General features: G+C 57.0%; 7 protein-coding genes across 7 annotated transcripts; 3 read left to right on the top strand and 4 right to left on the bottom strand.

Annotated features, from left to right (window-relative positions):
* Positions 1–1,597: 1,597 nt before the first annotated feature.
* On the bottom strand, positions 1,598–3,412 carry J7T54_004858 (uncharacterized protein; the record flags this gene model as incomplete). The annotated part of the gene is made up of 2 exons (XM_051503558.1): positions 1,598–3,163; positions 3,407–3,412. 2 exons carry the CDS (start codon positions 3,410–3,412, stop codon positions 1,598–1,600), a joined length of 1,572 nt encoding a protein of 523 aa, XP_051365168.1.
* Positions 3,413–3,894: 482 nt separating this feature from the next.
* J7T54_004857 (ATP-dependent rRNA helicase) lies at positions 3,895–5,837 on the top strand (the record flags this gene model as incomplete). Its single annotated transcript, XM_051503557.1, has 2 exons — positions 3,895–4,068; positions 4,119–5,837. The coding sequence occupies 2 exons, from the start codon at positions 3,895–3,897 to the stop codon at positions 5,835–5,837; spliced, it is 1,893 nt and encodes a 630-aa protein (XP_051365167.1).
* A 334-nt stretch (positions 5,838–6,171) lies between these two features.
* J7T54_004856 (DNA replication complex GINS protein PSF3) lies at positions 6,172–7,194 on the top strand (the record flags this gene model as incomplete). Its single annotated transcript, XM_051503556.1, has 2 exons — positions 6,172–6,436; positions 6,629–7,194. The coding sequence occupies 2 exons, from the start codon at positions 6,172–6,174 to the stop codon at positions 7,192–7,194; spliced, it is 831 nt and encodes a 276-aa protein (XP_051365166.1).
* A 38-nt stretch (positions 7,195–7,232) lies between these two features.
* On the bottom strand, positions 7,233–9,181 carry J7T54_004855 (Sterol uptake control protein-like protein; the record flags this gene model as incomplete). The annotated part of the gene is made up of 2 exons (XM_051503555.1): positions 7,233–8,917; positions 9,100–9,181. 2 exons carry the CDS (start codon positions 9,179–9,181, stop codon positions 7,233–7,235), a joined length of 1,767 nt encoding a protein of 588 aa, XP_051365165.1.
* Positions 9,182–10,629: 1,448 nt separating this feature from the next.
* On the bottom strand, positions 10,630–14,187 carry J7T54_004854 (Exportin-like protein; the record flags this gene model as incomplete). Its single annotated transcript, XM_051503554.1, has 7 exons — positions 10,630–10,867; positions 10,924–11,492; positions 11,540–13,009; positions 13,064–13,857; positions 13,912–13,984; positions 14,037–14,066; positions 14,122–14,187. The coding sequence occupies 7 exons, from the start codon at positions 14,185–14,187 to the stop codon at positions 10,630–10,632; spliced, it is 3,240 nt and encodes a 1,079-aa protein (XP_051365164.1).
* A 955-nt stretch (positions 14,188–15,142) lies between these two features.
* Positions 15,143–19,398, bottom strand: J7T54_004853 (uncharacterized protein; the record flags this gene model as incomplete). Its single annotated transcript, XM_051503552.1, has 6 exons — positions 15,143–16,211; positions 16,272–16,348; positions 16,455–16,592; positions 17,109–18,553; positions 18,603–19,206; positions 19,261–19,398. 6 exons carry the CDS (start codon positions 19,396–19,398, stop codon positions 15,143–15,145), a joined length of 3,471 nt encoding a protein of 1,156 aa, XP_051365163.1.
* A 1,029-nt stretch (positions 19,399–20,427) lies between these two features.
* Positions 20,428–22,793, top strand: J7T54_004852 (pre-mRNA-splicing factor ATP-dependent RNA helicase-like protein; the record flags this gene model as incomplete). Its single annotated transcript, XM_051503551.1, has 2 exons — positions 20,428–22,620; positions 22,677–22,793. The coding sequence occupies 2 exons, from the start codon at positions 20,428–20,430 to the stop codon at positions 22,791–22,793; spliced, it is 2,310 nt and encodes a 769-aa protein (XP_051365162.1).
* Positions 22,794–22,821: the final 28 nt, after the last annotated feature.

Raw genomic sequence — 22,821 nt, 5'->3', positions numbered from 1 at the left:
TGCATGCTGTGCTGTCTGAGGGACGGGAGAGGTGAACGAGTGCGATATAATATTGACGATGCGTTGTCAGAACATTCGCCAGAGAAATGTCCGAAAAGGCATGCCCCAAGGGCGGAGGGCGGAGCGAGCGCAGGTTCCGTCGTGGTATTCTCGGTGCAAGCCTGGGGGGAGGGGATACCGGAGGAGGACATGCATGATGGCTCCTTCCTTCCCAAGTTCCTGCCCATTATCATCAAAGGGACAGGGACGGGACTTGGACGTTGTCGCATGATCGGCGGGGCCAATTCTTGAGATAATAATTGGTCATAATTCGACATTCACGGTGTTTCTTGCCACTTTAATTGGCTGAAATTCCGCACACCAAGAAGTACAGAGTACTCCGCAGACATACTCTGATTTGCCCCTCCCCCACCTCAACCCTTGGACAAGAATCAGCATGCTCACTCTTTCAGCGTCCTCTATCATGGCCTTGCCCACAGCGATGACTGTTCATCAGCTTAGAGCCTTGGTATGTAGCTGTAACACTCGATGTGTATGAAGATATAGACAATCCGACGTAACACACGAGTGTATCGTGGATCCGTCACTAGCCGATGAACGGACGATACGCAGCGCTGACCCGAACGCCCTGGTGAGCATGCCCACCCAATCCCAAGGCGATTCCGAAGAAACCATCCAGACCACGACGATATTACTACTTTGCGAATGACTTTAGGCTCCTGCGCGTTGGCAGGTACCGTAAGGCTCAAGTGAGTACCTCCCACCTTGGCTCAAGACAGGTCTAAACGACCCGCCATCACGACAGCCAGTGGGGTGAGGTTCGCTTTTCCCATGACATAATTCGACAGTGATTCATTGTGCTTAGCCTGTGCCACTGTTGGAGAAAGGCGGTGAAGGGTTTGTGCGGATGGCCTTGTCAAGACTCTACTGTAGCGTCCATCATGGACAAGTGCCTATTGGCTAAGGGGCTTGCCAAAGGGTAACAGAGAGTGTGAATTGCCTTCACATATACTATGCGTAGTGACCTTAGAGGTACGTACAGAAGCACAGTTGGGGTATTGCAGAACTGGGAAGGCCGGTATCGATGATGACTTGGCGAGTAACACGCCACCCGGCAAAGATGAACGTAGCACTGGCCATTTCATCGGTAGTCAACCTGGATCATTGTCGACAATGAAGGCACACGCCCGTGCACCATCCAGGATGCAGAGACAACTCACCAGCCAGCCCTTGTTCGTGCAGAGTAGTACTGTACGTACCATTTTGCCACGAAGGCCATCTGCACGATATCTGCAGCCCCGACGAGCACGCAGCGCTGCACGTGTCAGTCACCAGGCATTGCTGTATGCATGTTGCTCTGAGCTTGAGTGTTAACAAAAGTCTATTGACAATATGACGGATGCTCATGAACAACATCATCCGTAGAAGGTTAGAAGCAGATGGTAAGCGACAATGCTACCTATAAGTCGTACAAGCCCAGTTCCCCCATGACCAATCCGCCATGGAGGCGTAGGTATTCCATCCGTTCATCCGTGACACGTGCAAGTACCATGCATAAAATATACGAGCCATATAATCCAAGCTGGCGTGTTCCGCCTCAGGTGAACACCTTGAGGAAACCCCAGAGCCCCAGCCCGCTCAGCACCGGGATGGTGAGGTTGTCATCCCATCCAAACAAGTCCACGACTTCGCTGGCCGACGCCACGAAGCCGGACCAGACGCCCATGACGCCAAGCGCGAGGGAGCCCGTAATAGTAGCCTTCTCAGGGGAAAGACCGAGTGCGCTCGACACCGCGGCCGGCAGCCGCAGCGCGCCCTGGAACAAAAAGTTCTCGTCGCCAGGCATCGGCCCAATGGAGCGGACCAACCACCCGTAGAAGAAGTAGGACGTGGCCACGCCCACGAGGAACGCGGCTGTCGAGCCGGCGAGGGACTTGCCGCGGCGTAGCCTGGGCGTGTAGCGTCCCCACAACCGGCCAAAGGTGCTCGCGGCCGTGTCGCACCAGCTAAGCAGCAGCACGCTCATGACACCCACGTCCTTGGGGAAGAAGAAGAGGACGGTCCATGCACCGAGGAGGTACCAGATGACGCCGTTCCAGCCCGCGTACTCGCTCTCGCGCATGAGGGCCCCCAGCGCCTTGACGTAGAGGCGGTTCACGGACGCGTAGCGGTGGCGCAGCCAGTCGGTTGTGGCAATGGGCACGAGGGCCGACATGAGATACGGCGGCACCGCGCTCGTCTGCGTGCCACCGACGTAGAGCCAGACGACGAAGAAGCCGATGGAGACGTGCAGCACCTTGCGGGGCACTTCGTGCTTGTGCACAAACGTCCTCCAGTGTCGGTGGATGGGGATCAAGCCGAGGGGACTCGGGCTGCGACTAAAATCGCGCCATGTCCAGCCAGCGAAACTCGGCTCGGGCGGTGCCAGATGGCCGTTTGTGGTCGTCGCTTTCCCATTGGGCGGTTTGCTCACAGAAGGGATTGCTGTTGTTGCTTCTGCTGCTGCTGCTGCTGACTCTTCCTCCACTTCCTCCACAATCTTGGAGGAAGATGGCTTCTTGGGCCGGCGCGGCGTCATGCGCTGGATGGCGCGCGTGTCAATGGGGGAGCGACTTCGCGTGCGCGATCGACGATGACCCGGTGTCTCGTCCGAGTTGCTGTCCTCGTCCTGCAGGGTCTGCGATGCTGCCCTGCGATTCCTTGCGGCAGAGCGGGTGACGGGACCCTGTGAGATGTCGAGTTCGTGCTCTGACGGGTCAGGCGACGGTGATATGACCCGGGGGCTCGCAGGGACGCGACGTCGGGTGGACATGATGCTGGGAAACTCTGGTAGTGCCGGACAGGCTAGTGCGCCCACGAGGATGCGCCTGAGAGATGCGAAGCTGGCGACCCAGGCCGTGTAGGGGTCGGTAGGCTGGATGGTGGAGTGGAGATGTTTATCGAGGCGCGAAGGGCGCGCCAGAGGGGCGACTGCGCTGTCAAGAAGAGCGAGCGGAGGGGTTGGTGGACAGTCACTGGGCGTCGTAGCAGAGAGTCGGGGCGATGTGACGCCTAGCGAATCCAGGATGAAGTCGGGCGGTGATGCAACGGAGGGTGTCTCCCCCGCGGCATGTTGGACGAAGAGGTGAGAAGGCAGAGGCCGAGGTCGCTCGCATAGGGCGGGCTGTTCCTGTGGTCATCAGAGGGGGAGAGAAGGACGGAGAAAAGAGAGAGAAGCGTGGCTTGTGACCAGCGGACTTTGTGGGATTCGGGGTTGGTCAGCCTGCTGATGTTGGCGCTGGCAATCGTGGTGGGTTTTTCGGGGTCGGAGACGGACACTGACAGCAGCACGAGATTTTTCCCACCAGGCTACGGTACGCCTCAGCTCCCTCTACGGACGGAGTACGGAGTACTGCGACGTGCATACGAGCATGTGACCGTGCAGGGGTTGATCTACACGGTTGTTTCCCATCATTCATCCCCAAGTGTGCTTATTATTGTACTTGGGCTCAGTGCTGTTCACTCATACGGTCGACTTGACGGTGTTTCGGCCTCCAGAACCAGCGCATTGGGCGGGTAGACCGAGTCGAAACATCGTCGTGAGCCTGCCCTGCCTGCCTGCCGGTAACCCCGGATGATGGCAGCGTGCAGGCATTTGCCATTTGCCAAGGACGGAAATTCCAGCGGGTCTGATTCTATTACCATCTGGCATGTCACGACTCGGACTCGCAGGCCCACAGCTGATATCGTTATCAGCTGTCTGATAAGCGCTGATCAGCAGCGACAAGGGCCGATAAGCACCGATAAGAAAAAAAGTTGCGGCGCATCCTGTTGGCACTTGGCTCAAGGGAATGTCCCCTCCATCCGTGGTCCATCCCACGAGCAGACAGACACGCGCACACACTCGACGAGAGCATGGCGCCAGACAAGGCAGCGCCGAAGCGCAACAGCAGAGCCTGGAGTGTGCTCAAGCCCGGACTTGATCAATGGATCCTCGACGCCATGGCTACAATGGGCTACGCGCAGATGACCCCCGTCCAGGCTGCGACCATTCCTCACTTTCTGGGGAACAAGGATGTCGTCGTAGAGGTGAGACTGACGGCCCAGGAGACTCAATTCTATTCTGATCACACGCGCAGGCTGTCACCGGTAGCGGCAAGACCCTCACCTTCCTCCTACCCATCATCCAGAAGATCCTGCGTGCCGAGGAGCCCACGAAACGACATCATGTCTCCGCCATCATCGTCTCCCCGACCCGTGAGCTGGCCGCCCAGATCCACACCGTCCTCCTGTCGCTGCTCCAGTTCCACAGCGACACGGCCGAACACGCCCTGCCCTACCTCGACGACGAAGAGAAGCGACCGGACACGACGAGGCCCGTCGTCGTCCCGCAGCTGCTCGTTGGCGGCACCACGACCGTCGCCCAGGACCTGAGCTGCTTCCTCCGAACCAGTCCCAACATCCTGTTCGGCTCGCCCGGCCGGTTAGTCGAGCTCCTGACCTCGCCCCACGTACACTGCCCGCAGCTGGCGTTCCAGTCGCTGGTGCTCGACGAGGCGGACCGGTTGCTGGATCTGGGCTTCAAGAACGATCTGCAGCGCATCCTGAGCTGTCTCCCGAAACAGCGCCGGACGGGCCTCTTTAGCGCCAGCGTGAGCGAGGCGGTCGGTGAGATTATCAGGGTCGGTCTGCGCAACCCCGTCAAGATCGAGGTCAAGGTCAAGATGAAGGACGGCGCCATTGTCGAGGATCGACGGACGCCCGCTAGTCTGCAGATGCGGTACCTGGTCAAGCCCGCGAGTCAGAAGCTGCCCGCCCTGGCCCAGCTGCTCGAGAAATTACCCGTCACGCCCCAGAGGAGCATCGTGTTCCTGTCGACGTGCGCGGCCGTCGACTACTTCCAGCACATGCTCCCCGAGATCCTGCCCAAGGGCTTCGGCCTCGTGCCCCTGCACGGCAAGCACCCGGCCAAGGTGCGCGAGAAGAACTTTAACAGGTTCCTCATGTCGGTCGCGCCGACGATCCTGCTCACCACCGATCTGGCGGCGCGTGGGCTGGACATTCCACAGGTCGACCTCGTCGTCCAGATCGACGCACCCTCCGACCCCAAGGTCTTCATCCACCGCAGCGGGCGCGCCGGACGCGCAGGCCGCAAAGGTCTCGCGGTCGTCATGCTCCACCCCGGCCCCGAAGAAGACTACGTTCGGTTCCTCGAAATACGAAAGACACCTATCCAACCACTGGTCAAGCCCGAGATCAAGACCTCGCAGGAGGATGCCGATGAGGCTTCACGCAGGATACGGCAGGTGGCACGGACAGACCGCGCAATTTACGACAAGGCGCAGCGCGGCTTCGTCAGCTGGGCGCGCAGCTACGGCGCGCACCAGGCGACCTCCATCTTCAAGTCGGCCGATCTCGACTGGGAGGACGTCGCGCACGGCTGGGGTCTGCTGCGGATGCCCAAGATGCCCGAGCTCAAGACGTGGAAGGGCGACAAGACGCTCGGGCAGGACATGGACTGGGACACGTTTGCATACCGGGAGCGGGCGCGCGAGAAGGCGCGGCAGGAGGCGCTGGCCGCCGGTCCGGACGTGCACGCCGCGGCCAAGGCCGAGGAGATTGCCAAGAGGAAGCGCAAGAACACGGAGGCGTGGAGCGACAAGCACGAAAAGGAGGACGTGCGCGCCGAGCGGCGCGAGAAGAGGCGCAAGAAGCGCGAGGCGGAGCGGACGAGCCACCTGACAGAGGAGGAGAAGGCCAAGGAGGCCAAGCTCCAGGATCTGATCCAGCAGGTCCGGCAGCGGAATCAAGCCAAGGAGGCGGCCAAGGAGGCCGAGTTTGGGGGGTTTAGCGATTGATGTAGGATTGTCTACTCTGTACGTAGTCTAGAATAGAATAATACCCTGGATTCTGCTGTTCCACCACACGGAAAACCTCCCTCGGACCCGGGCCAAGACCGGCACGTCGGTGCTTGGCGCTCTTCGGACTCGGACACATTGACATTGTCCAGCTAGTACGTGCCGGTCTTGGCGCTCTTCGGACTCGGACACATTGACATTGTCCAGCTAGTCCGGGCGGCCTGGGCAGGAGGATGCACATTGACAGACAAGAGGTGCGATTCTATCTATATGAGGATCAAGCTGATCTTAAAGTCTCCTCGCCCTCCCATCGAAGTAAACCACCACGCCCATCATGTCTTCTACCCTCTTCACGAGGATTCGCCCACGAAGAGCCCTTGCGGCGCTGGCAGCCGGTGGCATCGCCCTGAGCATCTTCACACGTCTTACAATGACAGACGCGCACGCCGCGTCGCGTCCCACGCCGCCCAGAGTATTTGGTGGCGGGCCTTCGTTCATCGCGCTACCGCTGGAGAGCGCGCAGCAGGTCAACCATGACACCAAAAGACTGCGATTCAAGCTGCCCACGCCAGACTCTGTCAGCGGCCTGCCTCTCACTTGTGCGTGAGAAAAATGATATATCTTCTCTTCGGGAAAACACTGATAGTGCATCAGCGTCTCTGTTGACGGTCTCATGGCCAAAGGGCTCATGGACACCCGTCGCTCGTCCATACACCCCCATCACCACATCAGGTACACCCTCCCCTCACTCCCCCCATCCTCCATCGCCGGCTGACTGACGCGAATACAAGATGAGCCCGGCCACATTGACTTCCTTGTGAAGAAATACCCCGACGGCAAACAATCCACACACCTCCACGCACTTCAGCCAGGCGACACCCTCCGCTTCGCCGTGCCCCTCAAGGGACCCAAATGGAAACCGTCGCCGTCGTCTTCCCCAGAGCACATCACCCTCGTGGCCGGGGGCGCGGGTGTCACGCCCGTATACCAGCTGCTGCAGGGCATCCTCGGTGACAAGGACGACACGACGACGACAATGACACTCGTGTACGGCGTCAACACGGAGAGGGACATCCTGCTGCAGCAGGAGTTTCGCGCGCTGGAGAAACGGCACCCAGGTCGGTTCAGCGCCGTGTACACCATGACAGTGCCACAGGAGGATGGGCAGCAGGAGAGTAGAAAGGGCCGCGTGACCAAGGAGCTGCTAGATGAGCTCGTGCCCCCGAGCCAGCGAGGGCGTGCCTACGTGTGCGGCCCGCCGTCGATGGAGGCGTCGCTAACCGGGGGCCGAGGCACACGCGATGGTGGCATCCTGCAACAGCTGGGCTACAGGAAGGAGAATATCTTCAGTTTTTGAAATCAAGTTGTTTCGGCTTCATAGTTAATATCCATCAATCAATCTTGCTCTCTATCAATCACGTCCATCGGCCACCTCATGACGGACCCCCACTCCGGGCCGAGCTGCCTCGCAATCGCCCTGACCAGGACCGCGCCGTTGCCCCCGCAGATCCAGTACCGCCGCGCGCGGTGGAGCAGGACGCCATAGTAGGCGAGGATGACGAGCGCCTCAGGCCTCCTGTCCCGCAGGACGTCCGCAAACTCCGACGGCAGCACGACGTGCCACCCAGAGATGGCGTGAGGCACGTCGGGGGAGGGCAGGCGGACGGAGAGGTCAAACGCCCACTGCAGCATATTACTAGCCTCGCGGCAGACGGCTGCGTGCGTCGGCGGCAGCGCGCAGCGGTCGAGGACGGCGTGGAGGGGGTCGCACTCGGCGCCGCGGCGGGGGTCGCGCGGCAGCTGGGTCAGGGTCAGGGCGAGGATGGGCTCGAGCTCGGAGCGCATGAGCTGCTCAAACTGCGGGCGGACAATGTACAGGATACCGCGGTGCAGGTGCATGCACTCGATGAAGCGGTCGATGAAGACGTCAAAGTCGGCGCGGTGGTAGGCCAGCGTGTCCGCCAGCATGTGGATGCTGAGCAGCGTGGCGTAGAGGAAGCGAGGCGCCGCAAAGTTGTCTTCCGACGTCGTGAGCCGCTCCGTCTCCTTGGCAAATTGAGTGATGCCCCGGGTTTGCAGCTCTGTCGCCTGGTGCCGGAATGTGGCGGCGTGCTCGGGTCGCTGGTAGGCGAGATGCATGGCTGACAGGGCCAGCAGCTGGTCGATCAGGTACGGGCACTCGACGGCGTGCCGTATCGCCATCTCGATCACCGTCGGCGTCTGGCCCACGCCCAGAATGTCCGAGTGCATCCTTGTCTCGACATGATGGAGGAGAACCATGTGCTGGGCGTCAAAGTTGCCGCCGCTGCCGCTGCCGCTCCCACCCCCCGGGCCAACGCCGCTGCTGCTTCCGGCCTGCGACTGTGGTGATGGTAATTGCTGCTGCGGTGGCTGTGCCGGCTGCGGTTGCGGCGCAGGCAGCGGTCCAGTGCTGCTACTGCTGGCCTTGTGCAACCGTGGTACGACGGGCGGCGCGGCATCGGCAAACGACTCGTTGAATGACGGGAGACTCTGCTGATGCGCGAACCGGGGAAGTCCCTGGGACGGCAGCGGCTGCTGCGGTTGCTGCTGCTGGGGATGGTGATGCGGCGCATGAGAAGGAGCATGATGTTGGTGGTGATGAGCAGCGCCAGCAGCAGCATGTAACGGTGGAAGACCGTCGTCGGCAAAGACACTCATCGGTCTGGGACCTGAGCCCGTGCTGCTGCTACTCCTCGCCGGACTGTGCGGACCCGGGTAGTGATGCAGAGGAGAAGGCACTTCTAGCGAGCCGTTGATGTTGCTGCCGCCGCTGCCCGCCGCTGCTGGTGAGGCGCCACCGGTCCCCATCGTCTGCCGAGCCTGAGCTGCTGCTGCCGCTGCCGCTCCATGGTGGCCCGGAGAGGCATTCGGGAACGAGCACGCGCGCTCGGCAATGGTGCAGTTGGTGCACGCGGGCCTGCCCTCGTCGCAGCGAATGTGCCGCCTCTTACACTCGGCGCAGCCGTTTCGCGATTTCCGATGCGACCGCCGCGTCTTGGTGCTCCCGACGACAGCTCCTCCTCCACTGGTGGGCCCGTTCATGGCTGGCGATGCTGGGCCTGTCTGACGCGCCATGACGGGATGTTCGATTTCCGCGCGACGCCCCAAGAAGACTCAGACCATAGACACCGCCCCTCAGTTTCTCGACTCCAGTCCCGTCTTGTCTGCACCTCCTTGCTTGCTTGCTAGCTTACTAGCTTGCTTCCTTCACTTCAAGGGTCCTGGCGTCGTGTAGGCGCACTTCGGTGGTCTGCGTAGAACAGCTCGCTCATGTCTCGGGAGCAAGGGTTCAGCGTCGAGTTGGGGACAATGTAAAACTCCATCGATTGGCTTGGGGGTCTCAGGGTCATGAGACGCGTGAAGCAGCGTCTTCTTTTGTCTGCTTTCTGGTGCTGAAAAGTCTTGGTCTGCGACAGGCAGCAGCCGCTGGGAGAGGAAATGCTGCAGAAGAAGTCGAGCGACATGGACAGGAGCGACAGACCGACCAGGAAGGGCCGACCAAGAACCAAGCAAGACGAAGAGAGGAAGGTGCTGCTGAGTGGATATGCCCGGTTTACACAGCCTCAATTCGATGCCACTGACGTGCGGCCTCAGTAGGCCTCCGTCCGGCTCCATAAGTTACCTCGAGGCTCAAGTTACCGTGCTCCTTGATGCATGGAACCCAAATCAATTGCCTCTCAACTGAAATCTCGATACTTGTAGCCTCAAAGATGCCCTGCTTTTCCGATCCCGTCGACCGTCTATTCACTCTGCTGTCTCTCATCATCCCATTCACCACCCCCCTCGCCGGGCCAGCGTGCTGGCCCCCCTCCTTCCGCGCCTCCTCCAGCCTCCGGCCGCCCACTCACCGGCACTTCGTCCAACCACCAGCGCTTGTCCTTGCTTGCTTGCACGCACATACGCACGCACACACGTACGTATCCAGGGTGCACATCCATCCGTCCTAGGGGGGCGCGTAAGCTTCCGACTCTACTATACGTACGTACTCATGAACCATAGCTGGTCGGCGCGTGGTCCATGCGCTTCTGGACTGAGGGCTAGACTCGTAATCCTCCCCACATTCCGGGCTTCTGCAGGGTCGTGAGCGCCTAAAATCACATGCGGTAACGTACGTAATTACAGATTCAGGAATTATATACGCGCACTCGACGCCGCAGAGGGGTGGCACCCTCCTTAAAGTGGGCTCTTGGACCTTGGTACGCGCAAAGCATCAGGATGCCTCCGAAGTGGTGGGAGGGGGCCACGCCAGCCACGTCCGTCAACCGCATACCCCGGGATCCGGTGTCATTCTCTCGTCCCAGACCGTTCTCTCACCAGAAATCGTCATTCGCAAAGGTATTCAAAGCCGGGTTGATTTGATTTCTCCTGCTTTGCGAGACAATCTTACTACTGATACTCCAACACGGCTAACGAACCAGTTGGCCGGCCTCACACCCCATCCTATATCTCCTGCGTGGCACAGCCGATGAACGCGTTGCCCTTGCTTGTCCCCGGGTTCACCATCACCTAATGACAATGCAAGAGGCCTCTCCGGTCTGCAAAGCTACAGGACCCCCTCCGAGCCGGATCATGCCGGATCACTTGCTCACTTTCTTGAATATCTTTGCTCGTGGCCTTCAATCGTCTCGAGTCGCCCCTCGTTCGCGCCAAAGACCTGTGTCTATATTCCGTAGAATTCCCAGCCGTCGCCAACGTTCGCTGTGTCCGCATCCTCCCCTGTGTCCCCCCGCGCGCGCTTGGGGGCATATTCTATTCGCAGCTCTTCACCAAGTCAGAGCTCCTCGTCGTCGAGCTCCGACGGCTTCAGCAGGCCACCGACCTTTTGCCTCCGCTCTATGTCGGCAGCTTTGTTGTCGCGCTCGGCTTCCTCCTTCTCCACTGCGTAGAGGTCGGCATTATCCCCTGCAAATTCCTTGAGAGAGATGAGGAAGTCGCGCAGGTTGAGGCGGAACTTGTCGTACTGGGTGTTCAGCATGAACAGCCCCTCCACAAATTCCTTGATCTGAGCACTGCGCAGCTCGTTAGTCGTTGATCTTTTTGATATTCGGGCAAGAAAGACACTTACGCCTGCAGGTTGGGGAATGCATTCTGCAACAGGTTTCCAACGTAGTTGGCCAGGAACTCCTTGTTCGATGTACCAGCTGTTGCTTGCTCTGGCGTGTAGATGGGACCCTGAATCTTAGGCTGAGTGCCGTCCGCCGGCTGCACGTAGTAGAAAAGCTTCATCAGCACCATCGACTGCGTCTTGAACCCGGCCTTGTGGTCCGGATCCGTCACCACAAAGAAGACGTCCTGCAGAATGTTGACAAAGAATCGCTGGAAGAACTCGTTCGCGGCCGACACGTCGGTCTTGTCCGCAATGTTGTTAATCAGCTCCAGGCACATGTTCAAGCCAGCACCCTCCACATCGCGGTTGTCGTGCTTGAACGCCCACGAGCATGAGTCGATGACGAACTTGAACTGGTTGCTGTCGAGCTTCAGCAGCGCCGGGAACGTGTGCAGGTTGATGGCTCGGAGCAAGTTGAAGAACTCGACACGATGCTCCGGGAACTCGGAGAAGTCCTTGTTGATCATGTCAAGAGTGCATTCGAACACGTTTTGCATGATAATCGGCACTTGATCTTCCATAATGGCCTGCAGAGGTTAGCACGTGAGTCATCCTCAGGTGGGCTCGCACTTACCCCGAGCTTGGTGATAATTGTCGACATGGCCTTGAGCACTTCCGCGTCACGAGCGCCCGGCACGTTCCGGTTGTAGTCGACCAAGACCGACTCGAGCAGAGGCGGCACCATCTGGGTCCGCACAGCCCCCAGGTCCTCTGCCTTGTCGACATATGTCTCGATCAACTTCAGAATCTCCTTCTTGATGGTGCGCAGGCCCCTGACTTTGGGCATCTTCGGCGCAAGATCGCCATCTCTGGCCACAGCCTCCGATATCAGGCCGCTTGTCGCGCGGTACATTTCGAGCATGTCGTGGTAGATCCTCCCAATTTGAGGGTAAAAGTATGGCCCGATCGAGCTGCACGCCGATACGTTGGTCTTCATAATGTTGCCAATGACCTTGATCGTTTCCGAGTCCTGGAGGATTGCCGGATTCGAAGTCGCCTGCTTGATGATCTCGTCCCAGGCCGAGTTGGGGATGCTCATGAGGTCGGCCAGCAACCGTTCCTGCTGGTGCTGGTTTCCTTGAGCTGCTACCATATAGCCGCAAGCCTCGTAGAAAGTGTGCACCTGCTGGGGCGTGAGATCGCACGTAATCTTACCCATGTTCCTCACAATCTCCTCAATGAACGGTTCCTGCTCACTGGGCTGGATCGCCACAAAGTGGCGACGGCACTGACGCGCAATTTTGATGAATGTGTCGCAAGCCATGTCTTGGACGCCCTCGTGTGACTCGTGCATAAACTCAAAGAGCTTGTTCACCACCGTCTTGAGGAACTTCCAGTGGGCTTTCAGGAAACGGGGGTACTGGCCGACAATGTACATAATGTTACTGGCCACGACCGCTTTGTTGTCCTTGCCGCGCTTCATCTCCGTCAGGCCCAGGAGATCTTTGATGACCGTGACCAGAAACCGCTTCTCGGTCTCTTCGTTCATCGCAAGCGAAATGGATCCAATCGCCCAGCAAAGAACGTTGCAGTTGTGCCACGACCACTCCGTGCCGTCCACTTGGCGCGCCAGCTTCTCGGTCATGATAGATTCCGTGTCGACCACATCCAAGTGCGTCAGGTACACAAGGCACTCGCGGATCGTCTTGTACAGCTGGACCGTGTCACTCTCCTTGACAAACTCGCGCACAATTTCGCCCTCGTCGTTTTCCACAATGAGCACCTCTTCAGGTCGCACCATTTTCTCAATCATGACAACTCGCAGGTTCGACAGAATCTCGTTGTACTTGTGTTTGCGGAGAGGGTAGTTGGCCAGGACGCTGGGTGCTGGGGCGCCACTGCCCGAAACAGATCCTCCCATTGCCTGCAAAGCACTCGAGTCGTTGAGCGGTAGAGACTGCATCTCCTCGTACAGCTCTTGGACCATCTTCAGCCAGTAGTCGAGGCAGATCTTGAAGATCTCGCGGTCATCGATCTGCGAGATTCGAATCAAGTAATAGTGACCATGCATGAGGAAATCGCGATTCGGTAGGTTCTCAATAAGCTAAAAATCGTGGTTAGCGAGGCTGACTGGGGAGCGTGAGTCCACGAGACATACGACCAAGTGGTAGCTGAAGAAGTTGCACAGAAACAGCGCAAGATTCTGCACAAACTCCTGATCCCGCGAATTACTGCTAGGATATGTTGTCTTGAGGTCGAGAGATACTGGGATGATATCCGCAATCGTGCTGAGAACCTCGGTGAACATCTTGACCAGCTCTTCGTCGTACGAATTGGGCTGTCCCGGGCCTCCGGTCTGCAAGCCGCCAATCTCCGTCAGCACTTGCAGTGTAACATTCCTGAACTCCGGCGTGGGCAAAAAGCGGGTGCGCAGAGTCTCGATGAGCGGCGTTTCGAAGATGTAGCCAAGGGGGATCCAGTTGCAAAAACGGAGCAGCGTCTCGAGTGTTGCCTTGACCAAGCTAGGCTGAGTGGCCGTGTTAAGGACCTCTTGGCAAAGTTGGAAGATCTGTGAGAACTCGGCACACATGGTCTGCTTGAGACTCCTCGTCTTTGTCGATGTCATCTGCTCGGCCGAGTAATCGAAAACCTCCTCGGACAGGAGACGCAGAATAATCATGTTGTTTTCGCAGATAGACAGACTCGAGTGGCAGGACGAGATGATTTCGTTGATAAACGTTGGCCAGTTGTGAGGCCATTCTTGCTTCAGCACCGAGATGAGAACTAGGTTGAGCTTGTTGAGAAGGGTCTTTTGGGTTCGTAACGACTCTTCGCTGCTGGAGCACTGGATGATGAACTGGACAATGAAGTTGCGGATACCCTGGCACTGATCTCGAGGCAGGACTTTCCATCGCGTCATGATCACATTGTCGAGGACCTGGAGACCGATGTCTGCTTGACGTTAGCGCTACCGTCCAAGCTCCGCCCATGTCTACGCGTCCATACACTTGGTTTGAGGATACTGCGCATCCGAAAGAATCTTGTCGACCATCAACCACGCATCGGGGTCTTCTTTGAACTAGATATGGTGTCAGTCGTCGTTCGGGCGGGGAGGGTGGCAGATAACCCACTTGGTTGAGAGCATTCTGGGCAGCTTTTTGCTGGAAATACGGTCGTTAGCACGAGATTTTCGGTATATAGGTGGCGTAGGCAAACCTGTTCTCCGCGACCTTCGAAAAAGGTGCGCACAGTCGCGTCGAGTTCCTCGATGCTGGGCGCCATGGTGGACGAAGCCGGCGCGTGTTGGTGATGAAGTGGGGGAGTTGAAAGCAAACGAGGCGGCGAAAAGAGTTCCAGTGTGACGGAAAGTATTGTTGCCTGGGGTCGTGCTGCTGGCGGAAGGTTCTCCTCTGCACTTGCAGTACCAGCAAACACCAGGCGGGTGAGTGTAGAAAGGCTACGTGAAAGCCAATAGAACGCAAGATCCAATCTTGAAGAGACAAAGTAGTAGAGGTTGCGAAGGCAGAGAGGCTGGAAACCGACGGAGTCGAGGACGGGACGGGACTGGAAGAGAGGAACTTTGAAAAGCTCACCTCACAGTGGACTCCGGCAGCTGCCAGCTCCATTCACTGGGCAAGATAGCGGGGTCGGTCGCTGCAATTGCTGGGAGGAGGGGATCGCAGTGCTCCAGCCCATGTCGTTCAGCTACTATCAGACAGCCTCCAGCACTGGACAACTCGAGGTTCTGGTACCTGTTTCCAGCTGTCACCGCAATACCGGGCCTCCAGTAGGCGTAAGTGCGTCGAGCTTGAGAGCTCAAGTGCGGGGTCATCCATGTCAACAATGTCATGATACGCTACCATGACGACCTGGGTCAAGTACCGGTACATCCGCTTGAACCTTCACGAACAGTGACCAGGGACCCCACCCTGATCGAATGACTCCTGTTGGGATATCTGATATTGTTGTGCTGTACACATCAAGACGAGGGTCCGAATACGTTACTCACATGTCTGCCTCTGGCTCCTAGTCTAGTGTTTCTTTGGCTTTCAAAGGCGAGGCAATGTGACATGGGTGTTGATGTGAATCCAGCTACCTTAGGACATGAACATGCTGCTCCACATACTCGGCATCGGAGGTCATGGGACACGCCGCTTCTGTCTGTCTATTTTCTCCTTCTGCAGGAACAAGCCACGAGGGCATGGATTTATTCATCTCATTACACGTTTCCGCAACTCTATGCTTTCTGGTAGCCACACTCCGACAGACTCGACTTCAGCGCTTCAAGCGCGTGGTCAATGTCCCTGCGGTTGGGGTCTGTCACGCTCACACCCATGTGTCCGAAACGAATATACTTGGTGGCAATAGCCTTGTGAATGCCTCCCGCAAAAACAACACCCTTCCCAGCAAGCTTGGGCAGAATGTCGGGAATCTTCACATTCTCGGGTAGATATATGGCCGTCATGGCATGTGCTTGGTCCTCGGGCTTTGTTGCCACAACCTGGAGGCCGAGATCCTGGACTGCCTTCTTGACCTTGTCTGACACCTCGGTGTGGCGCGCGAAGCGCTCGGACAGGGGTTTGGCGAGAATCTGCTTCAACGCCGTGTTGAGCGCGTGGACGAGCTGTGGCGAAGGCGTCGCAAAGTACGAGGGCTTCTTGGCCTCGTAGTTCTTCATGATGGGTGTCCAGTTCTTCATTGACGCAAAGTAGGATGCCGGAGACGTCTTCCTCTTCTCAAAGGCTTGCATCGCCCTGCCGCTGAAGAATGATATCGACAGACCAGCGGGACATCCGATGGCCTTCTGGCTGGCTGTGATGACACCATCCAGGCCCCATTCGTCGAACGCAATCTCTTCGCATGCGACGCTGCACACACCATCCACAATGACCAGAGTTTCGGGCGACACCCTTTTCACGGTGGCGGTGAGGTCCTTGAGCTCGCTCAGAACACCCGTCGAAGTATCCACGTGCGTGACTGTGAGGATTTTGTATTTCTTTTGCGACAGAGCCTTCTCAATTTCGGGTAGCTGGGGGCGTCCACCGACTGCTCCGTCGAGTTTCGTCACGTCGGCGCCGTAGGTTGTCAGGCAATCTGCGAAAGCATCGCCAAAGTATCCAGTGCTGAGCACGAGCGCGTTCTCACCAGCCTCGACCAAGTTGGCTGCCACGAGATCCCAGCCCAAGGTGCCCGAGCCGGAGATGATGTAGGGTTGCGCAGAGGCATCGGTCGACTGGAAGAGCTGACGCAGCTGTGTGAGGGTCTCGCCAAAGGTCGCAACGAACGCAGGGCCAACGTGGCTCTCGCTATGAAAGACCAAAGTTAGCTCCTGTGGTAGGGGTAGTAGTGTCTGGGGACGAGCCTACCTGTAGTGGCTCATGGACTGAAGGACAGCATCGTCGAACTCGATAGGGCCCGGGATGAGCAGAGTGGGATGGGCGGGCTGCGAAGACATGGTCGCGAAGTTTCGGCTCTGGTTTTGAGATAGTGGCAATGGGTTCGACGTGCCACTGAGATGCTGCGATACCTGGGCTAGACGATTTATAGACGATGATGTACCGGACGAGGAGGGGTTGGCCGTTGAGAGTTTGCGGGGCACCATTGCCGATCTGAGGAGGGTGCTTCGGATCGGGAGCCGCATAGAGCTGCGCTAACCTCCTGATGGAGGTGCCAAGTTGCTGCCTCGGCTACGTAAAGAGTTGCGAAGGGGGTGACTACTTCGGCGCGTATCCGATGTGAGTTCTCGCGCTGGGTGTGGCTGGTGTGAAGTGTCTGTGTGCGGTCGCGGATGTTGTCCGTGCGAGACCTGCTACGTAGTTTTTGGTGGATTCTTAACTCAAGCAAAATACAGTGAGCGATCGGCGGCCCCCGACGACGATATCGGCCTTTGATGGCAGGGATAAACTAAGGCACCAATTCGGACAGCTTCATGCCGAAGACCCGGACGTCATTGTTCTCCAATCATCCACGACTGCCTACATCAAGCAGGCTACCTTGCGGCTGCTACACAGCTCAGACGAGGCTACTTTAATCCTTGATGATGGGCCAACCCATGTCCACGCTTCTACGAGCCACTCGTACCAGACTTTAGTATCATCAGTCTGCCTCCACATGCTGATCTCAAGCTCAGTATCACCAGGGAAGTAGAGAGGTTTCTGTCCATGTGAGCGAGGGAACACGCATTGCGTGGTGCAGTGACATACCTTGAGAGGAAAGAAGATAGGAAACCACGATATCATGTCCTTGCTCTTCTGCTCAATGTAATCAGGGTGCGTGCTGATCTCAACTTTCTGACCCCGTGTCGCCTCTGACTGCGACTCGTACAGCGTCGATTCGAAATACCCTGCCAAACCATGCATCACACCGCGAGTCGGGCATACAAATGTTCGATGGCAGTAGCGCGAGTTGTGGTCATTCGCACCGGCTGCTCCAGCCATGCTGCCGCCACCACCACCAACAACACCCCCTGAGCGCCTTGCCTCGACAGACTGGAGAGTATCCTCTGGAATTGGATGCGTGAACTCCCAAGCCTCTTGAATCCGCGCATGCCCAGGCACTTTCTGCGAGACAAAGTGGAGGGCATATAGGTGAACAACCCATGGCGTGTCGAAAGCAGTCTCGTCTGTTGCAGACCGTGACAAGATGTCAGCGTACAGCTTTGGCGTCGCAATCGGACTGAAGTGAGCGGTGTAGGCGCTTGGGACCGAAATGCCATAAGGCTTGGCCATGACGTGCTGGATACCATCCAGACACTCGGGTGACAGTTCATTGTCGCCAAAGGAACCGAGCAATTCAGAGATGAGGATGTCGACCTTGCCATATACCGGTCCAGCCTCCGCCGTGGTCGAGATCACCGGTCCCTTCCAGGCTCGCATGTCAGCCTTAACGACATTGACTTTCCCCTCCCAGACGGTCTCGTTCATGCGCAAAAGATACACATATGCGTTGGGATTCTTCTCGACCGCCCAGACCTCCACTGTAACGCCGGTAGCTTCGGCGGCTCGAAGGGCGCGAGTGACCAGGGGCCCTCTGCCAGACCCAGCCACGGCTATAACGACCACGCCTTCTTTCGATGTTGGTTTCTTCAGTTCCCTCCACTCCGAAAGTGCTTCTATGCAAGCAAACTCATACTGTTCGTACTTCACTGGGTCTCCCTCGAATACCTCATACGTTGCGGACTCCAGATTATCAGACAACGGTTGTAGAGGCGACTGGAGCCAGTCCTGGAAGCTCGTGAGCGTGTCCGATTCGAGGTACGTCAGAGGTGGCTGTTGTGACTCGAGCCATTTGACGTAGTCCAAATGGTCACTAGGTGCCCTTGTGCTGAAAGAGGGCTGAGGGGCATTCTGAGACTCGGACAGGCTAGGGAACTGATCTTTGGAAGAGATGTCCACGCCCTTGTCGGCGAAGGACCCAGCGCTCGTGTCAATACCAGATACATCGGGTCCGACATCGCATAGCAACAGCCACGGGTAATTCTTCAAGCGCATATAATCGAAGATGAGCCGCTGGTGGTGTTTCGTGAGGCTAGAATACCCACTTTGGTTCTTTTGGAAAACTTGAGGACCCAGGGTCAGATAATGAAGAGGCTCAGCGAACCATCGGTCTTGCAAGTTCTTCTCGGGTAGTTTCCTGGGCATCTGAAGGGCTATGCTGGGATTAGAAACGGCCATCTTGCAAGCAGGGGGGCGACTTACCAACAAACAGTCGCAGATTATAATCGCATATCCCACGAATGTGATTCCAGGAGTCCCAGGATGTGTAGATGTCAACATTCTTCTCGGCTTCTTGGGACGGCAAGTCCTTGTCGAGCGATGATAGCGACTCGGTCTGCTCTGTCCCAGGCTCGCGGTACATGGGCATGTGAACCAAGAAAGTCAACCGACTCCCCACGGTAAGTGCCTCGCGGACAGCGCGAGAGTACTGAGCGAGACCTTGGGTGCCGCCATTCTTTGACGCGTCCCGCAATGGGCCCGGCAGAACGAGAGTTCTCAGGCCAGTGAAATTGGCATAGTTGATTTCGAGGTTCAAGACCTGCCGAGAGATGCTCGCGATGATGGGGTTAGGAGAGGCAAGGTCGATCCAAGGGCTGATGAAGCCCGTGTACGTGTTCACAGATGCACTGGGAAAGACGCTGGTATCCTCAGGGGTGAGAGGTGGCAGAACAGGCTCAGCCAGTGCGGAGGTAGTGGTCGTCCCCGATTTCTCCGAGTTTCGCAGCAGGGAGAGGTGCTTCTCTACCAAGGCGAAGACGCGTTTTCTGAAGTTTTTGTTTGTGATGGGAGTTGTGACGAAGTTAATCTGCTTTCGTGTCAGAGGGGCCAAGTATTCGCAAGGGCTATTGTGCTTTCTTACTCCTTGATTCAGCAGATAGCCATATTGCAAGTCAGACAGAGGGGCCTGTCTCCTTGAGTCGTGCTGTCCAATTTGGAAATTCGGCCGTTGAGCTGCAAAGACTAGGGGGTCAAAGGACCCAGCATCGCCTGAAGCCATTCTGCTATTCTCGAGCGAGCTGTAGGCGACTCTTGAGTGGTGGGTAGAGTTTTCAGGGTCCGTGAAGCCGTGCAAAAGCTGAGTGGAATGGAAGGTTTTTGGTGAGCAATGAAAAACACAATGCGACGACCTCTTATTGTGCGGCCTTACAGCTGCTGGTGGATGGTTCCTGACAGGTTTCCGCAGTCACAAAAGATCAGATCATATTATCGCTTATGTGTGAGAGGGTGTAGCCCATGAGAGCAATTGCAGAATGGCACAGTGCGACTGGAGCTTCCTGTGTTCAACGAGACGCAAGGGACAATATATCTATGCATGCATGCGTCCGACCACCCCGTGGTTACGATGCGATTTGACATGAAGGCGCGAAGCCACGTTCCTTGGTACTATCGTGCCCATGTTCAATGGGCATGTAAGTGGTTCTGGAGCATTGCAAGTTGCTACAACTACGTATGCCTCTTGGTCTTACCTAGTACCCAGGTGATAACTACTTACCCTAGATGGTGTCCAAATTATCCGACAACGATGCCAATCTCACCCATTGAGGTGACCTCAAAGGGTCTGATTTATCTCGAAAGGATCAAAAGTGCCTGTCGATTGGTTTGAGTGGTTTATTTATTAGTGGAAGGAAGAATGGTGCTCAGCTACGCGGCATGGATAAACATTGAATTAGGAGATCCATCATATCGCTTCATGGGAATGTCAGCAAGTAATATTTTCGATCAGCAATTTAGAGAAGACAAAATCAAGAAAGATACAGATGTTTGTTGTCCTATTGGTATTTATTAAATGCTAGCTGATACTTGGCTATTGCGAGCTGTGCCATACGAAGTACGTATCAAGCGCCGAAGCACAGTACGTTTTATACCCGTATGCACTGTCCCATGTCAAAGAGTCCAGTCCTATCGATAAGAACCATCCCGCCAAAAATTTGCCCAGCGTTGACAATCGTCGGGGCAACTTCGTCGGTCGCTACTGTCTTCCGTCGCTCTCTACAAAGTCGAAAGTCAGCGCATCATCTTGGCCAGCATGTCCGATTTGAGATCTAGTAAGCGAATCAGCGCCGAAGCCGACGACTCATCGCGAAAGAAGGCTCGCAAAGACAACGACATGGATGAAGACGAATCATACAATCCCTACCTCGCGCACAGGCAGCAGGGCAACGGCAAGAGCCACCATGGCGTCCCATCCGCCGACTCGCCCTTTGCCGGCTTCCAGCCGCGCAAGACGACCGCTGAACAACACTCCAAAGTTGAGAACCTGAGCGATAACGCCTTCACCGGACAGCCACACTCCCAAAAGTACTTCCAGATCCTCGAGACGAGGCGTGATCTGCCCGTGCACAAGCAGCGCCAGGAGTTCCTCGAGAAATATCATTCCACGCAGATCCTCGTGTTCGTCGGAGAAACAGGTTCCGGAAAGACGACACAGATCCCCCAATATGTGGTGTACGACGAACTACCCAATCTGTCGGGGAAGATGGTGGCCTGTACACAGCCTCGCCGTGTGGCTGCCATGTCAGTCGCGCAGCGTGTTGCTGACGAGATGGATGTGAAGCTGGGAGAGGAGGTTGGTTACAGCATCCGTTTCGAGGACATGACGGGCCCCAAGACGATGCTCAAGTACATGACGGACGGTATGCTTCTGCGCGAAGCCATGCACGACCACGAGATGAGCCGGTACGGCTGCATCATCCTCGACGAGGCCCACGAACGTACGCTCGCCACAGACATTCTCATGGCGTTGCTCAAGCAGATCGCTGCCCGGCGGCCCGATCTCAAGATCATCATCATGTCCGCCACGCTTGACGCACAGAAGTTCCAGCGGTACTTCAACGACGCGCCCCTGCTGGCTGTCCCCGGACGAACGCACCCAGTCGAGATCTTCTACACGCCCGAGCCCGAGCGGGACTACGTCGAAGCTGCCATCCGGACTGTGCTGCAGATCCACGCCTCCGAACCAGAGGGTGACATCTTGCTGTTCTTGACCGGAGAAGATGAGATTGAAGATGCCTGCCGAAAGATTTCGATGGAGGCTGATGAGCTGCAGCGGGAGGTAGATGCCGGCCCCTTGGTTGTGTATCCCCTCTATGGTACTCTGCCGCCCCAACAGCAACAGCGCATCTTCGACAAGGCGCCTCCACCATTGAGGAAGGGAGGAAAGCCAGGCCGCAAATGCATTGTGTCCACCAACATTGCCGAGACCAGTTTGACCATCGATGGCATCGTGTATGTCGTGGACCCAGGTTTCAGCAAGCAAAAGATCTACAACCCGCGCATCCGAGTCGAGTCGCTCCTTGTCTCGCCCATCTCCAAGGCCTCCGCGCAGCAGCGTGCCGGTCGTGCCGGCCGAACCAAGCCAGGAAAGTGCTTCAGGTTATACACCGAGAAGGCTTTCAAGAAGGAGCTCATCGAGGCTACATATCCTGAGATTCTGCGCTCCAACCTGGCCAACACGGTGCTTGAGCTGAAGAAGCTGGGCGTGGAGGATCTGGTGCACTTTGACCTGATGGACCCCCCGGCGCCCGAGACCATGATGCGAGCGTTGGAGGAACTGAACTACCTGGCCTGCTTGGATGACGATGGCGAGCTCACCACTCTCGGTGGACTGGCCTCCGAGTTCCCTCTCGATCCAGCTTTGGCGGTCATGCTCATCTCCTCCCCGGAGTTCTACTGCTCCAACGAAATTCTGTCCATCACGTCTCTGCTATCTGTTCCGCAAATCTTCGTCCGGCCAGCCAACAACCGCAAGCGTGCCGATGAGATGAAATCGCATTTCGCCCACCCTGACGGTGATCATCTCACGCTGCTCAACGCCTACCATGCCTTCAAAGGGCAGTCGGTGAACGACTCGCACGGCGCCAAGCAGTGGTGCCACGAGCACTTTTTGTCTTTCCGCCACTTATCTAGCGCTGACAATGTGCGTGCTCAGCTGAAACGTATCATGGAGACACACGGTCTCGAGCTCGTGTCAACACCGTTCGAAGACAAGAATTATTACAACAACATTCGTCGCGCACTCCTCTCTGGATTCTTCATGCAGGTGGCCATGAAGGAATCATCCGGAAAGGTGTACCGCACCGTCAAAGACGATCAGGCTGTTCTCATCCACCCTTCCACGGTGCTTCGTACTGAATACGATTGGGTCCTCTATAACGAGTTCGTCCTCACTTCGAAGCAGTACATTCGCACGTGCACGGGCATTCGTCCTGAGTGGCTCATGGTATATTTTTTCTTCTTCAAGTGTGTCTTGTGCTCGTCCGCTAACATTGGTCCCAGGAAATTGCCCCGACGTACTACGATCTCGAAACTTTCGATGATGGCGATGTGAAGCGATCTCTGATGAGAGCGGCTGAGAAGAAGCGCCGAAAGGCTGCGATGAAGAGTGATCGGTGAAGAGCAACCCATGCGCTGCTATTATAAC

This window comes from Emericellopsis cladophorae (assembly GCF_022114955.1).
Source record: "Emericellopsis cladophorae strain MUM 19.33 chromosome Unknown NODE_5_length_938552_cov_118_678949, whole genome shotgun sequence".
In the NCBI taxonomy this organism is placed as follows: domain Eukaryota; kingdom Fungi; phylum Ascomycota; class Sordariomycetes; order Hypocreales; family Bionectriaceae; genus Emericellopsis; species Emericellopsis cladophorae.
The sequence above is the reverse complement of the archived record's forward strand: the minus strand, read 5'-3'. Positions and strand labels throughout refer to the sequence as shown.